At 34.0% G+C, this 18,116-nt stretch overlaps 1 protein-coding gene across 1 annotated transcript; it reads left to right on the top strand.

The window, feature by feature from the left end:
• Positions 1–7,895: 7,895 nt before the first annotated feature.
• On the top strand, positions 7,896–16,194 carry LOC132046833 (CBS domain-containing protein CBSX1, chloroplastic-like). The gene is made up of 8 exons (XM_059437591.1): positions 7,896–8,201; positions 10,724–10,811; positions 10,888–10,952; positions 12,096–12,148; positions 13,686–13,734; positions 15,105–15,220; positions 15,353–15,410; positions 15,489–16,194. Exons 1-8 carry the CDS (start codon positions 8,031–8,033, stop codon positions 15,561–15,563), a joined length of 675 nt encoding a protein of 224 aa, XP_059293574.1. The 5' UTR covers positions 7,896–8,030; the 3' UTR covers positions 15,564–16,194.
• The last annotated feature ends 1,922 nt before the right edge of the window (positions 16,195–18,116 follow it).

Below are 18,116 nucleotides of genomic sequence, written 5' to 3'. Positions count from 1 at the left end.
GTTCTTACAATGAATTTGTTTTTGTGCAATAAATTAAAGATCTAGTTGTGGTATACAAAGATATCTTGATGAATAATTAAAGGACTTAAAAACAAGTTATTTTGAACAAGAAATAGATTCTTAGAATTATCAAAATAGAAATAACAAATCAAACTAGAAAGTAAATACAAAATTTGGATTACTGTAAAGGCAAACACATAGATTATGAATCAAGAGTGCAAAAGATTAATATTGTAAATTTTCAAACTCTCTCTCTCTCTCTCTCTCTCTCTCTCTCTCTCTCTATATATATATATATATATATATATATATATATATATATATATATATATATATATATATACGTGTGTGTGTGTGTGTGTGTGTGTTTGATTTGGTTATTTTTTGCTTAAAATCAAAATCAAATCAAATTTTGTCGGTTTATAAAATAAAAAATCAAAATCAAATCAAACCAAAAAGTGTCGGTTTTTTTCTTCGGTTTGATTCGATTTGGTTTGATTTTTTGGTTTTCCGTGAACACCCCCACTTCTACCTTTGTGGGTGTACAAAGGTTGTTCACGACAGACCCTCGATTCAAAAGAACCGTTTTCGAAGTAGGGTTGCAGGAAAAATATGACAACAACATAACAAGATACAAAGCAATGAAGCAACAGATAGTGATATACATTGATGAATAAAAAACTACACAATTACTAAATAATACTACTAATAAGGAGAAGAAGGGGAGGAGAGGCTAGCCCTCTAACTCTTTTACATAAAGCGCAACAACACTCTACTAGATACTAGCGCAACAACACTCTGCTAGATACTAACCTTCTACCCTAATCTTCGACCTCCATATCATCCTATCTAGTGTCATGTCCTCAGTAAGCTGAAGTTGTATGTTTCATGTCCTGTCTAATTACCTCCCAGTTCTTCTTCGGCCTACCTTTACTTCTCATAACTCCTGCTACCGCCAACATTTCATACCTCCTTATTGACGCATTTCTGCATCTCCTCAATCACATGTCCGAACCATCTCAGCCTCGCTTCCCTCATTATACCTGCCACGAAGGGCGAATTTATGCATAAATTTTGGGTCACGTGAACACATGGTCACTCGACTAAATTCGATATATTATGTGTATAATTCTGAAAATATATCTAATATTAACTAAAGGAACACATGGTCGAAAAAAATAAGTGAGTGGAGCACCGGGGGTAGAGGCTATGTTTACATCCTCAAGGTCACGGGTTCAATCCCCAGCTCCTTTTTTCCTATTATTTTCTAAAGCTGCCTTTTGACCTTCCTTTTTATTTTATTAACCAAGTAAAAAACGTGTTTTTACTTTATATTGCATCATATGACTTTTCTTTCCTTTATTTCTAATTATACCAAGTCCCAAAAAAAAAAAAAAAAACAAAAAAAAACTCCATGGGATAATCTACAACGAGAAGTCGATGTCACTATAAAACTTTATATCTTATCTTAAAGCAATGGTGAACCCATCCTCATGAAATCCTAGATTCGCCTCTGCTTGCCACACGTGAAAAGTGTGGCTTACCTATATACAAACTTACAAATTAACAAAGGCCACGTGCTTCGGAGGTGTTGTTGCAGGATTTGAAAAGCAATGACATTTAGGCATGTAGAATTGTATTCTTTGGTTAATGAGAAGACAAAGTTTTTAGTAAACTGCTCTCATGGTTCATGAAAATTAAAGCACTGCCTTAGGGAAAATGGTATGCCTGTTTAGGGTCATTTCGGGTAAGCATTACCTTAAGTCTATGTGTGGCCAATGATTAAAGGTCACACACACTTCTAATAGTTTATGCCATATTTTTCAAGTGTGGTTAAAGTTCTAAGATATCTTAGTGTTAATTACAGACTGTCATTTTCTGCATGATACTCAGAGAAGACAATTCTACAGTATTAACATATAAGCAATTCTATTAAAAAAAAATAGTAGTTCTATGTTTTCTTATAATATCAAATTGGACTCAACAGTGAGATATACTCCTAGGTGGGAATGTCAATCTAATTTTGACATATAACGTTTGGTGGGAAATTGAGAAGTAACAACAAAGTGACTATATATTTAATCCTACTAATGAGAGCGATCGAGGACCACCCAACTTTCAGATACATTGCAAAATCAATGTACTCATCGGTACAGAAAACTATATATCTATGGCTGTGCCTTGTGGTTGTAAAGAATTTCGGGACATCATACGATACATATAGACTACTTTGCCTAAAGAATAATAGAATATAGAAAATAAAGGTTTAGTACGTCAACTTTACATATAGATTTCTTTGCCTAAAGAATAATAGAACATAGAAAATAATTAGTACGTCAACTTTCTGTAATACCATTAATATAAGGGTACATGTAGATATTTTGTTTTCATTTGACAAAATACAATTGAACTATACCCGAAAAGTCGAGTTCACACTCCAACTAGTCGGGCGACCTATTACTCCTTGACCGTCTAAAAAGTAAATTTTATCACCCCAAAAGCTGATGTGGCACAAAAAAATTATGATTAAAACATAGGCGAGTGAAATAGTAAAAATAATTTTTTAATTTTAATAAAAACTGATTTTTTTCAACTCCTTCTTCTCTATTTCAAACCCCCCCCCCCCCCCCCCCTTCTTCTGAGAACCCCACCTAATTCACGCCACCCCCCAAACCCTTCTTCTTCATTTCACTTCCGCGCACCAAGCAAGACAACCCGAAATTTAATACCCCCCCCCCCCCCCCCCCCAAAAACCAAAATCAAAGAAAGGTAACCAGGATGCGTAGGATTAATATATGTCCTTTATGTGTTCTTTTTTTTGTATATAACACTAGTAATCCTATGTCATAATTATAGTGTCACAATTTAAAATGAGAACAAACAAGTAAAACACTATAATATCATACTTAAAAAAAAAAAAAAAAGAACAAAATGTAAATAGAACACACACTAACCAAAAATAGCCAAACAAAGTTTGATAAGTACCAAATATTTGTTTGTCACAAAAACTTACATATGTTAAGCAGGATTGATTGGTGACAGTTATCGTAACTTTTAAGAGGTCCATGGTTCGAACCTGGACAAGTATCTTTTCGTATATAAGACAAAAAAAATTATTACACAATAAGTGAGGTTGTTGAGTGTCGAACTCACAACCTAAGATGAAAACTAAGAGCACTAACCAACTGAGCTACATTGTTTGTTCCACCAAGCAATGTCATTTTGACCAATTTATGCGCATTATCGTTTCTTACTTTCAATTATACGTACATATTTAGTAAAAATTTTCGACGAAGTAGTGTCACGTGACACACCTCGGCATAAAGTATATCCGCCCCTAATCCAAACCCCCCTTCTTCATTTCACCAGCACCACGCCACCCCGACACGCCAAAACCTTCTTCTTTATTTAACCAGCACCACGCCCTAGCCTCCCTCTTCTCCTCCACCCTCATGCCACCCCAACCCCAACCCCCTCTTCTCATCCACCTTCACGCCACCCCACCCCCAAACCCTTCATCTTCTTCATTTGACCACCTTCACGCCACCCCACCCCAACCCCCAAACCCTTCGTCTTCTTCGTTGTTTGGTGGCGGGTTTGGTGGTACGTTTGACGGTGAACAACGAAAGAAAGAGAAACAAATAAGTTGTGACTGATTTACAAAGTCTGGTCCAATTAGAAAAAATCTCAGTTAACTCAGCTGAGCTGGACTTTCTTCCCCATTTGCTCTAAATTATCAATTATCTAATTTAGAGCAAAAGTAGAACAGAAGGAACAATCTGCCATTTTTTATTTCGAGCGCAAATTGATTTGTACTTGCTTCCCATTTTGCTCTCAATATTCAATTTTGAATTTTTGAAAAAAGATTGGCAATAATATTTTGATTTTTGGTGGTAATGCATTCGAAACGGCGGTGGTGCATCTGATGAAATGGTGGTAGTGAAATAGGTGACAATGGTGGTGGTGGATATGGTGGTTTCGGTGGAATGGGGTGGTTGGATGATTTAGTGACGAAGAAGATATAACTATTGGAGGCTTTTAGCAAAAGAAAAATCAAATGTAATTAGCAAAAGAAAAATTAAAAGAATAAAGAAAAGGAAAATAATATAAAATTAAAATTTAGATGTGTATTTTGCCTTTTCTTTTTTTCAGTTCTTCCCCTTTGAGATCAACTAAAGATTTGGCGTATACGTTGTGTAAGAAAAAAAAAAAAAAACTTGCGTAATCAATCTGAAGAAAGGTTCTAATCTAATTAATTAGTACGTTACGTAGGTTTCCCAGATCAATATGCTTTTTGACAGCTTGTTTATTTCCTAGAAAAGAAAAAAAAAATTGCATTATTGCATTTAATAAGTTTTAGAGTAATACTATCCCTTTAATTTTAGGGCATAATAATGACAAAAAATAATCTTTCACCTGGCCTTACCTTTTCTTTTTCCTTTCCTATCTCAGGCAACCCTCCTCTCCCTAACAAAGAAAATAATAATTGAAACAAAACTGTTAAGCAATAGTAAACTCACTATTAAAGCAGAGGAAATTTCGGTAATATGAGAAGTCTATAACTCAATAATTATAGACTCAAAAATTTCAACGCACCTGAGATATATGAACCGTTTGAAAATTTTAGTGGTTAGGGTCACGACGCAGCCAGAATTTTCATTAGGAGGATTTAAATATAAAAAGTAAATACACAAAAATGTTAAGGGGATTTAACATTTTTTTATATAGGTAGAAAATAATTTTGACCTTGTCTATTTTGATGAACCTCTTGCGCTCCTAACTCCTCCGTGACTGGGGTGGGGGTGGGTTGTAATGCTTATATTTGGTTTCCGAATTCCTAACTATATATGAGTGGTCCTCTATAAACTAGTTTTACATAAAATTGTCCATAAAACCTCGAGCCATCAAGACTTACTTCTCTCATATATCAACCCTGCAAATTTATCCCTAAATTTGTTTTGTTTGTGTAGTTTATAAGAAGAAATAATTAACTGATTTGTGCAATGAATTGACAAAAAAAAAAAAGAGAGTTTCCCCTTATGATCAGCTGCCAAATTGAAGTAAGAAACACCATTCAATCATCTGCAAGAAACGACAGAGATCTAAGGGTAATGTTGTTTGTTTCCTTTCAACATATTTGCAAAATCAGCATTCTTGTTTTGTCCATTCATTTACCAATAGTGATTGAAAGAGGCAACACAATGGGAAGGTAGGGACCAATGACAAAACATTGAATCCAAAAAGAAAAGAGCAATCAAGTATTAGAGTTCAATCCCCACCAAACACCCACCCCCACTCTCAACCCAAAACCCTCTTCCCAGCTTTGTATATATGTGTGATGGAGAAGACTTTTCCCATATATCACATGCATGTGTAATGAATCTACATTATAGATCAGTAGCACTCATTGTTTTTATGATAGAAGTAGTGAACTTAATGTGTGTGTATAATTATATCAGTTTAACAAAATTGTATTTACTATTTAACCTTTAATTAATTAAAATATGTGTATTTTATCATATTATTTAAACAATATATTATATTTATACTATTTTAGAAGTATATTACCCTAAAATATAAAGTAACAATATAAATTTAACGTATCATATACGTAGTTAATGATGGAACAAAATATCTAGAAGCAAAATGGATCAGAAACACAACTTATAATTAAGTAACTGAAGGTTAAATGCGGCAAATTAAATATAACGAGAATCAAAACTAAAATTTACTAATTATTGAAGGATGAAATATGTTATCAACACTATATATAATTTAAGTACAACGGGCGCATGCATGGATCAATGGCCTTTAAGTTATAATCTTTTTCTTTTCTACCACCCAAATGGTGGCAGCTCTTTCACACCATAATTAGTATTGAAGCCTTTTCCACATATACTCCACTTGATCCATACGAGGAGTTCACATGTTTGCTTAAAGTGGAATCAGAATTAAGAAACCGCAGATGCTTTTCCTCTGGGCTCCATTTCACTTTTCTTTTTGGCTTAGTAGTTCGTTAATGGTTCGTTTTGAACAAGTGTTGGTGTTGCTTGGGACACTAGTGTTTGTTAAATTAAATTGAGATCTGCAGTTTTGAGTTAATAACGTGGTTGTTGCTTTGGCGCCAGTATTTGTCAAATTAAATTAAAATCTGCAGTATTTAGTTGATAGAATATCTGTTGATCTGGGAAATTAGGCATTTATTGGCAGCCCTAGGAACAATTATTAACAATTAAACAAAAAACTAAGAATCTACTCATATAGATAGACTTGATTTTAATAATAATTTCAAATTAATGGTTCGTAAGTTTAAAAAACTGGGCCATTATACACCACTCCGATCACCTGGCACAAGAACAGCACGTACCGGCCCATTTTCATTTTAGCCCGGTTAGTGAGGAACAAAGAAAATTGAACCGTTTGCTTTTCCGCCTCATATTACAAACATTACCCAATTTCATTTCAGCCCGATAAAACGAACAACACAAACTGGGAAGTTTTGCACCGCTTACCTTTCAACCGCACTGGTCTTTAATTTTTGTCTTTCATATTTGTGGTCTTTAATTTTTGTCCCTATTGCTCACTTAAAGAAAATATCCAGCCCTGCTTCGCTAGGCATAAGTTTTGTAACATTTATCTTCGAAAATTAAACTTTTTCCTCGCTCGGCACAAGTTCTATCGGAATTAAGTTATGCAGCTAAATTGTGTAGCACTTTTCAGATTATGTGGCGTGTTGAAAATTTTGCCGTGGCTGACATAACTTATGGGATATTATAATACATATGTCGAGTGAAATATAAATTTATGCCGTGCAAAAAGTGTTGATGGGCAAAAATAAAAGACCACCCTGAAATAGGGGCATTTGTGTGAGTGACCCACAAACTGACCCAATTTTTTTGGTATTGTAAATTTGTCAACTGAAAAACTTTGAAATCTGAAAGTTCAAGCAAAGTATTCTGATATTATCCAATCAGACAAACACTTCGAAAGGGCCTAAAAAGCTAAAATCAAATGCAGAAATAGTAAAACAAGTCCAAATATGACAAAACAAAGCTATTGAAATAGTAGGGATCTAGTAGCTCAGTTAGTTGGCTACCTGAACTTTCACTTTATTGGTGAGGGTTCGAATCCCCACATTGTAATCCCCTCTCTATTTCCCCTTCTCCTACCCCCTATGTAATAAAAATAATTTTTTTTTTTAAAAAAAAGCTATTGAAATAGAGAGAAGAATAACAGAATTAGCCTTGTTGGTGAGGGTTCGAATCTCCACATTGTAATCCCCTCCCTATTTCCCCTTCTCCTATCCCTTAAGTAATAATTTTTTTTTTTTAAAAAGCTATTGAAATAGAGAGAAGAATAACAGAATTAGTAACCGATTTCTTGTGTCATTTGTTAAGCCATGCTTGTAGACATTGAAACCATAAATATCTATGAATTTTTTTGTTTCATTATAGTGATCTTTAAATCATAAAAGTCAAAACTAAAGTCTAAATGTTGATTAAAGTCGATGAACTGAAATAAGGTTAAGATATTTATAAAGAAAAATAACTTTCACACATACGTTACAAAAGTCATTACCGTCTTTATGAAAATACTTTCCTTGAAAAGAATTTTATATCTAGAAAATAGTTTCGTCAAGTTTTTTTTTTTTTTTCCCCTAGAAAGATTAATTCGTCCTACTAGATACACCCAAAAAATAATAATCTATGATTTAGGTAATTTAGGAATAAATTTAAGTAGTCAATAAGCAATTTAACTTGAAGTGAAGGCCAATTGGATTTCGGAGGTGTGAATTAACAAGTTGAGAACTACATGTGCCTTTTGGTCAATGAAACAAACTTGGGGAAATAGAAGGAAAAATATCTTTCCTCGAAAGCACCAAATTTGAAACTACAATTGTTAATGCCTGGAGAAGCCCAGAAAATAACAACTAACTGACAAGGCCATCCGCTTCAGAGTAGTGGCTTCGCAATTTCCGTCGAAGCCATAATAATAATATCTTCACTTCAACTCTTCTCTCTGTTCAGTCAATGGCGTCTATATCGCCGTCTGGAATATGTCTCCACCGTGAGCTGCCTTGCTTGCTCTTATCTCTGCCCGCCCCCACATTTGCTGCTGCTTCCCCTAAATTTTACCTTCCTTTACGCCTTTCTAACTCTCGCCTTGCTTCAGCCAATACTTTGACGCCCAATTCTGTACCGGTTTGCTTCCTTATCCACTTTATTGAACTCTTATCTTAGCTTTTCTCTAAAAATGTGCTTCTATTTTACTCCCTATATCCTATATTACTTGTCCACTTTTTTTTTTTTTTAAATTAAAGTCAAATTATATTAGTTTTGACGGAGGTATATTTTTTCACCGTATTAAAATGAAACTATTTTTTCGTGTAGTTTTTGATTATCTAAATTATAATTTTAAAATATTGAATTGATCTAATCCAATAAAAGTAGTGAACGTGACTATAGAAAAGGAAACATGACAACTAATATGGACATATGGAGCTGTAATTTGACATGTCTTCACAGGAATATACTGATTAAACGATATTAAAATGTAAAATATATTTAGTTCTGCGAACACAAAAATCCACATACTCTGATATATTTTGCATTTCTCTTTCCCTCACTTTAAGCCTTAATGTTGTGACAAAAAGGAAATTACTGCATTTCAATCTCAATTTTCGAACATGGTATACTATGTGGATGTTTAGGTTAGTATTTTTAGGCGAAACCCAGTGAGTTAAAATGTGTGTTTGAGATTTTAGTCCTTTAAAGTTAATGGATTCTTAATTAATAGGGGTTGCACATATTAAATGGCATCTTTGATACAAATTCAGGGTTTAGACTTTAGATTAAGCTACTGAGTTCAGCCGAACCTAAAACTGAAGCACTAGCACCGCCTTTGGACTTAATACCATTTGCTAGTCACAATTTCTTGGTAAGTATCTTTATGCAGATTAAGTTGAAGGAAGCCTCAACCTATGAATCAAGGCAGGCCACATAAGGTTAAGGTTGCGTTGTGGCATGGTTCAAAGATGTGCAACACAAATGGATGTGGATGTTTGTAAATAAAGGAAAAAATGTAACATTATTGCTATTACCTTACCTGAAAAATAAAATGTTGGTATTTAGAAAATAAAATTAGATATTTAGAGTTAATTCCTTGGATGGTCATTCAAGTTTAGGGAATTTCTTACAAAAATCACTTTTGTTTCATTTAGGACAATAAGGTCACTCAAGTATCACTATTTTTCTCAAAAAGTACCTAAACACTTCAGAAACCTTCTTCTCTCCTAGTTGGCATGCCATGTCACTAAAGGCTCATTTTTTTTATTTTATAATAGACATATTTAACTCATCAAACTCATTTAACTAAATTCATATTTTATAACCAATCAAATATGACATGGTTAACGGCAAAAGAATCAAACCATATATTCTATTAAGCCACTTTTTTTAAACCTATTTTTTTAATCTCGATTCAAATATATTATCTTTCAATTTAAATTAAAATTGTGTGATTTAATCTTTCTATTCAAATTCAAGTTTTCTCAAATAGCATATTTTTTTCCATATTAAACAACATATTCTTTCCACATTAAAATAGAACTACACAGATAATACAAAGATTACATTCGTATCGGGTTAAATTTTAAAAAATCTAATTAAATCATATATTTAAAAAAATAAAGTTATTGTAAAATTTTCCTATTTATTTTTAGTTATTTGTTCTTAAATATGTAGTGTGTAATTTTTGGCATATCCATCTCCATACCATTGAGGTCTTTTTATTTCTCATGCAAAAGAAATAGAATTTTCATTACTATAATACTTTATTTTATAAAATTATATTATTACTCTTATTTTTTATTTTGAAATATTATACTATTAGTCTTATATGAAATATAATTTATTCTTAATTTATTTCATGTTATGATATTCGATTTTCCAACTTGTCATGTTAATATCTATCAATATATTAAACTAAAGCTCTAAAGTAACTCAAATTCATTTTTTTTTTTAATTTTTAAAACTTATCTACAGATTTAAATTTTTTATCTTTTAATCCTAATTCATTTAGATTGCATGATAGTTTGTTCTTTTGCCGCTTTTTAATCGGGTCATATTTGATTGGATATAAAATATGAAATTGATTAAATGAGTTTGGTGAGTTAACTATGTCTACAAGTAAATTTTTTTTTAAAAAAATGGGGCTTTAGTGACATGGCATGCCAACTAGGAGAGAAGGAGGCTTTTGAGGTGTTTAGGTACTTTTTGAGGAAAATAGTGATACTTGAATGACTTTATTGTCCTAAATAAAATAAAAGTGACTTTTGTAGGAAATTCCCTAAATTTCAATGACCATACAAGGAATTAACTCGATATTTAGGGACTACACAGACAGCCTTATAAATCACATTTTAATTTCAAAATGACCACATAATACATTTAAATGGTACAATGATTGTTTATTTGACTCTTGGGAGCAAACCTGGACTAAAATTTTTGGAACAGTGGGATTAATAGGTATTGGCTCCTCATGTGAATATCTTGCTCACAAGCTGTTGCTTGAACAAAAATTGGTGCTAAATGTTCTTTGATTTGTTTCTTTTTTAGAGCCCTTTTTCTCAACTGTGAACTGTACATGCATTTTTCAATTGCATCAAGAAGTGCATTTTCCCCATGAATGTCCACCAAATTATGAGTTTTCCTACTTGTGGCAGCCGAGAAATGGTGTGTATACAGTAGGTGATTTCATGACTAAAAAAGAGGAGTTACATGTGGTAAAGCCCACAACATCAGTAGATGAAGGTACTTTTGTAGTCAAGTTCATCTGTACTTTCTCTACATGAAGTTATTATCTGATTAATGATAACATCTGCAACAGCTTTGGAAGCTCTAGTGGAACACAGAATCACTGGTTTCCCTGTGATTGATGATAACTGGAAATTGGTAAGTTCTGATTTGCTATGTAGCTGCTAATTCCAGTGTAGTTCACGCTTTATTGATTGTAAGTATCCTTACCCAATGACTCATTTCCCAGCTTATGTAGCACTCACGAACATATCTTAAACAAACTATAACATATTGAAAGCTAATTTGTCATTAAATTTCAGTTAAATTAATATCATCATATCTAGCATTAGGAACCTTTAATATCTTTTAGTGGCTATCTTGTGCAAACTGAAGTTTGTTAAACACAGAAGATAAGTTCAGCATATCAAACCCATATAGATTACTTATGAGACTGGACATAACTTTTGTTTATTAGACAGCTAGGCTGGTTATTTACAGTGATGGGGGTACTTCACAAATGCTAAAGTAGAACATCCTGTAATCTTTTTGGAACTTTTAGAATAGCAGTCGGCAACTCGGCATGCATGTGATTGCACATAACCATTAGGATAGATTTTAATTTGCATCATATTCTAATCAACAACTCTTAGTTAATGATATGATAAGCATACTAGAAGAGTAATTCACGTGCTTTACTTCTCACACTTTTGATACATGCTTTTCTTGACATTTTACACTAAAATATTTTAAGCCATAATTTGTAGATCTGTTAAAGATGTTATAATCGTCTGAGTTTATGTGCAATCACAGTTCTCTATTCTGGTTTAAATTTGTAAAATATCATGTTTCAAGCCCCTCTTTCTTATAATATTAAGCAATGACAAAGCAGGTAATTTAAAGACGAATAATCTAATATTTCTTTTGGTAACAGAAATTTGTTTAATTCTTTTCTTCTGGCAACAGGTGTTTGTAGAACTTTTTTGTTTTGACAGCTACTTGCTACATTTTGATGGCACACTAATAAGAATTTCTTCTCTAGCTTATAAGTTTCCATCCACTTTTGGTAATTTAAAGATCTCATGGATGATCTTTTTGTTCGGTACCTCGTATGCATCAAGACTGTTAATTATGGGAAATTTTCTTTACACTGTTACGTTATTGATTGAATCAGTATTTAGTGTGAAATGTATGACCACCTCTACAGATTAGATTCAGTATATTCAGTTCAGGACGTTCTAAGCGTAATATTATTATGTCAAATCGAAACACTAAAAACTCAGAAGCTCTTTCATGGTGCAGGTTGGTCTTGTTTCTGACTATGATCTATTAGCGCTAGACTCTGTATCAGGTAAATTTTTCATGCTGATTCTACGATGACTTCATCTGGAGATCAAAATGAATTCTATTGGTCTTTGGCCAATATTTTTTACTAGTCTGTTTCCGTTGAAACCTTGAACATGTTTGGCTTGTAACTTGTGTTTTGTTGCTTTGGACTGCCATATGGAAAATTTGAGTACAATCCACTACACTCGCCCATAAACAATGTTTAGATCTTAAGTTTTGGGATTCTAAAATCTTCCTTAACTTGTCTGCCCCTTCATATTCCAGGCAACCTTTATGTTTATGCTTGAGTATACTGCATCTCTATCTCCCTTTTCATTTGTGAAAGATGTAACAATTACATGTCTCTCTAGTTAGCTCGCGCCTATCTTTGTGAAATTTCTGATACCTCGACTATTTTGGCCTAATATTTTTGATTTGGAATGTCCATAAAACAGAAAAATTCCGAAACATTTTCTTAGTAATTAACAGAAAGTGTGTTAAGTTATTATGAATGTTATTAGCCTTACTTTATGGTGATAAGTTGAAAATAAATTACGGCTTTCCTAATTCCTTATTGGGATTTTCACCGTTTTGAACTCTAACCAAAGTTCTGGTAAGGACAAATTCCTTATTGTGCTTCTCTGTTTTGGGACCTTTTTAATCTGTAGCCGAAGTCCTATTGAAAACCTCCCCCAGGCTTATGTTCTCTCTTTATATGCAATGAATACCATTATCTAGAACTGAAAGTTTATTTGGATTAAGAATATGTGGTTTCTTTTATCCCTTGTGAGTTGTGAGGGATAATGCATTCCCATCACAATCCTCCTCCCATCTCTTCCACTGTCCCTTCTTTCCGCATGTTCATCTTATATTCCATTTATCCTGTATTTCGTTTTTTCACTTCGATATCGTTCCTGCCTAGAAAGCAATCTTTCTAACGGCATGATTATGGTTTTTCACTTTGATATTGTTCGTGCTCTGTCATGGAACGAATTCATGTCAGAATTGCAGTGATTACACCCACTTGGAACCCTAAACTCAGGCAATGGTCGAATGAAAAAAGTTGCAATTGATTTTGGAAATCTACTTCCTCAAACTCTGGTTATCTGAAAGCGGAATTGCGTGAAACAATTCATTCATGCTGGCTAGAAAACTTTTATATGGGGAATTAATTTATTTATGCGAGAGGAATGTAATTGATGGTTATGAGAATCATGATGACTTGATGCCGTGACTATAGGGCATAAAAGAACAGGCAACTTAACAGTTACAACATAGTCCCCTAAATTATTGAGTCCCGTTGGATTGCTCAAGATTGAATTGTTTAGTCCATTAGTTCAGTAATAATGTAAATTAGATTATCAGATCAGAGATGCAAATTGAGCTGCTAATGAACTAGTGTTCTTGAGAACAATGGTAGAACGAAACTTTGCTTCTTTCCTTCCTCTTCTTTCTTTTTTTTGTTAGTCCTCCACCTTTTCTGTATTTCCCCTTTTCTATTTGATTTAAACTGATATAGTAAAATCCTGATAAGATGTTAATTGTTCAAATACTTTTCTCATGTACAGGAACTGCTGATGCAGGCATGTTCCCTGAAGTAGACAGCAACTGGAAAGTAAGGAAATATTAATGCCTTTGTTCTACTGTTTATCTCTTTTTTTTTTCAAAAAAAGTTACAGTGCTAACTAAGATACATATTTTTGTTTTCAACGTGAGATCCAAAAAGATCTTGATTTCTGCATAGAAGACTATTCAGTTTTTTTCTGTAGTCAAAGGTGGATATTCTCTTCAGAATTGATGATGAAAAACAAAAAGCCCAATGGAAACATGTGATCAAAGAATTGATTGGTGCCTCTTTCTTTTCCCCACTAAACCTCATTTTAATCATATTAGAGATTTCAGTGTAGCACAGACTTTAATGACATGCCTGGTGAAGTCTTATTGCAAAAGCTACTTAGAAGACCTTCAGTTAATCGACAGGGGAAAAGGGATTTAAAAGAAGGGTGGATAGAAGGGGAAGAAGGCAATATGGCTGTTTATGTGCGTTGGCAATTCGGTTGGGATTGGGACCCATAGCTACAAATATTTAATCTGTATGGAATTTTCTTTGAATAGAAGAGCAATGCTGCAATTGGTGAACCTATTATGTCATTTGACTGCCATGCAAGAAAAGAGAAGTACTGCACAGCAGTATTATCATGTTACTTTTTCCTGTTCATTGCCCCCTCCCCCTCCCCAAACAGCTAATTTTTGTCCTTGTTTTCTTTCTTTCACTTTTTTCTTCCCCCGGGGGGTGGGGGTGGGGGGTGATCGGGGGAGGAAACATAAGTCGGTGATTTCACTGCCTCACTTGAGTGCCTTCTTTATGTATTCTTATTTCAACCTCAAGAATTCTTGAGGACTTCAAATTCATCCTTGCACGCTGATCTTCCATATGGATGCTCCTGATTGTTAACCTATTTGTTATTACGTAACATCAACTTTGTGCCATTTAGGTGTTTGTGACATTGAATTCAGGGAAATTTTTTTGTTATTTGTAAGACACAATTAATGGCTCCAACTGAAGAAGCCTACTGAACTGCCTCTAGATTTATGGCTTTACGCTAGTATCTAGTAATGCATCTATGCTGTTCCTAATCTCATAATCATCTGTCTGTTTATTAGCTTCTATAGTTGTACTGAGTTCATCTTACTTACTAGAAGATATTTCTGACTAGATACTCCCTGTTTCCTGTTCTCCCAAAACTTGGGTCTCCCTTCCAAAAGATACCTTTTATCCGGACTACCGTCACTTCCATACAGTGGATATTTACAGGCCTTTTGGCATCCGTGGAATGGTATTAATGAATTGGGTGGTCGTAGCTTGTCATCTTTTTGCTGTGAGGAAGAACAGTGAAAATGCACTTGATTATATATCGTATTAACAGTATCACATAGCACCTCAAAGCTAATCAAGCTGTGGCACATTCTGAATAATAATTGCAGACATTCAATGAGGTTCAAAAGTTGCTTGGTAAGACCAAAGGGAAAGTGGTTGGTGATCTGATGACACCTGCTCCTTTAGTAGTTCGTGAATCTACCAATCTTGAGGATGCAGCGAGGTTCTCTTATTTACTTATTATTTTACTTAAACCTAAGTAATTGCTTGCACTGACCTTATATACTTTTCTTGCTTTCTCTATTGAATGAGACTGCCAAGACTTTCCTCACGTACTTCTTTCTTTCACTGTCAGACTTTTACTTAAAACAAAATATCGTCGGCTTCCTGTGGTAGATGGTAATGGCAAGCTGGTAAGTTTCTGAAGCACTGTTTGGTTGCAGCTTCTCTATCCTATCATTTTCTAATCGATCGACCATTGTGAAATGAAGGTGGGAATAATAACAAGGGGAAACGTTGTAAGGGCCGCCCTTCAAATAAAGCGGGCTACCGAAATGGAAGATTGACATGTACCAATAAGGTAACTGTAAAAATATGTACCGCAGTTTGTCCCTTCTTTAAAGGATCTGGTGGTCAAGGCACTCAAACTTATATAAGCTGCAGCTCTCAACCATACCGCATCAGACTAGGATATCTATGTAAATTACAAACTTGTAGGAGATTAGTGAGAGTTCATCAGCGTGAAAACCATTGCAGAGTTCATTCTGATATATGACACTGTTCAGAGGCTACGTGCAAAGGCAAAGTGTTTGAGTCAATACTCTTCAGAGTTTTGAAACACAGAAGAAAACCAGATATTTACTGCAAGTGGGAAACATTTTAGGTTGGACCTTAAACAGTAGGCAGCTTTGTTGACTATGGAACTTTGCTCGTTGATTGAATGGACTTCTAGGGATTTTGTTATCAATGATTTTTCTTGTCATGTTCTAATTGTTAGTTTATTTTTGTGTGGAACCCAGCTCTAGATGGGCTGCATTTCTGTCTTTGGTTGTTGAACTACAAATCGACTGACTAAATGCTGTAATTGTGCTGAGGTGGTTGGGTAACCCTATGTAGGAAAAAAACATAAAAGAACAGCCCCATGTAAGAATTTCAACAGGTCCTGTTGACAGAAATGGCACAATCTTAGTTTTTGCTGCTTGGGGCCCTAGTGGCTAGTGACTGGGACTGTCTTTTGGAAGCAGGGCGTTTCCACACGCTGATAGTGATAGTTTTGTTATTGAGTTTGGCAGGTCCCCAGTAAATTGATGTATGAGCTCACGAGTCTCAATGGGAAAGCATCCCTGTTCACATTTGATCAATTGCCTTTTCCCCCCTCCTTTTTCGAGTATTACTTTTGTAAGTAGGGAGAACTATTTGAGGAAGAGAACCCAAATCTCTCCATTTAAACCGGATAAATCCTTTTCCTCAATTTATTGGTGTCCAACAGCAGCAGTCGATGATGCTTTTTTATAAATTGCCTGGCAGGAAGTTTGGCACGGTGCTCGACGGAGCTGTGGGCACATTTCATTAATTTCTAACACTATTTTTGCATGTAATTAGTTATATCTGGTCAATATTACTATTTCCGAGATGATTATGGTCCAAATTCAGCTCTTGTCAAAAAGCCTGAAAGCATTGGGTTCGCACCTCATATTAATTGTTTTTGTCAAATATAGCATATGTATTACTCCGATTAAGTAATATGCGCGCTTTTATTTTTTAGATCTTTCTAAATATTTAACATTATTTCACTAAAATTGTTATATTATACATCATCTTTCAAATTTTAAAGAATTAAATTTACTTGATTAGTAATTAAATTTATATTTAATTGATCAAACTCCAATTTGATGTGTTCAGAATCGAATAAGTTTTTAAATTTTTTTTCTACTACTAATCATACAAAAGACAAGTCAAGTGTACATGTTGTGCCAGGTCAAAAGATGTTACATTAAGAAAACTATTCTATTGCTAGTGCATATGTGACAATTTTGATTTGACAATGAAGTTAATCTCTGTAAACAGAAGAAGGACAAACTATGGCAGGCAAGCGGGAATGGCTGGTGGGCCATAGTCTCGTCACTAGCATTAGTGAGAGTCCGCAACTTTTTTAACCCAAAAAGTGTCTAAAGTTACCAAAATACCTCGCTAAAAAAAAAGAACCAAACTATCTTTTGCGCACAAATTTAGTGCGCAAAGGCCTTCAATAAATTCCGCCCGGTTCTTTTTCCAAGCTACTCTTCTTCACCTCCTCCATTTTCACTTTTTCAACATACATTAGCTCCCCACCCCCCCCAAATCATGTCTCAAAACTCTGAAACGTCAAACTTTGCTATAGAACCCAATGTTTGTGAATGTGGTCGTTATTGTAAGCTAAAAACATCAAGGACCAGATAATAATCCGGGGCGTCGTTTTTGGCGTTGTAAAGTGCCCGAAGTAAGTGTTTTTACATTTTTTTAGGGTTTAAATTATTTTCACATTATCTACATATTATACGTTTAAAAATTGATTTTCTTGTAATGTTTATAGGATATGGACAGTTGCAAACATTTTCGTTGGGACGATAGCATTCCCGTGAATAAAACGGTGGCGGCGAAGATTAAAAAGCCTCCTGTTGATAGAGATACCGCAACTTCACGTATCTCAAGAGATACCTTGAAGTTTGACTTGCAATTTAACCTTATGAAAGCTAAAGAAAAAATTGACCTTTTGGAGGTGTTGCTAAAAGAATCCAAAGAAAAACAAAATTTTCTCAAGGCCAACCTTAGAGAAACTCGACACGAGAAAAATGCTTTGAAAGAAAAACTGAAATTTTGGAAGACTATTCGTGTTATGTTGTTGTTGTTTATTATTTCTATGTATTTTGTTTATTAAGTTTAATATTTCTATGTAATTTGTTTTTCTGTGTATTTTCTATTTATTTTGTTATTTTTATGTACTTTGTTTCTATTGTTTATTATTTTTATGTACTTTGTTTTAAGAAGATTATTTAAATTAATAATAGACTATAACAATCAACGCAAATTAAAAACATACTAAAACTATTCAAATTGGTGACTTCATCATAAACTCAAAA

This window comes from Lycium ferocissimum, chromosome 2 (assembly GCF_029784015.1).
Source record: "Lycium ferocissimum isolate CSIRO_LF1 chromosome 2, AGI_CSIRO_Lferr_CH_V1, whole genome shotgun sequence".
Lineage (NCBI taxonomy): Eukaryota > Viridiplantae > Streptophyta > Magnoliopsida > Solanales > Solanaceae > Lycium > Lycium ferocissimum.
The sequence above is the reverse complement of the archived record's forward strand: the minus strand, read 5'-3'. Positions and strand labels throughout refer to the sequence as shown.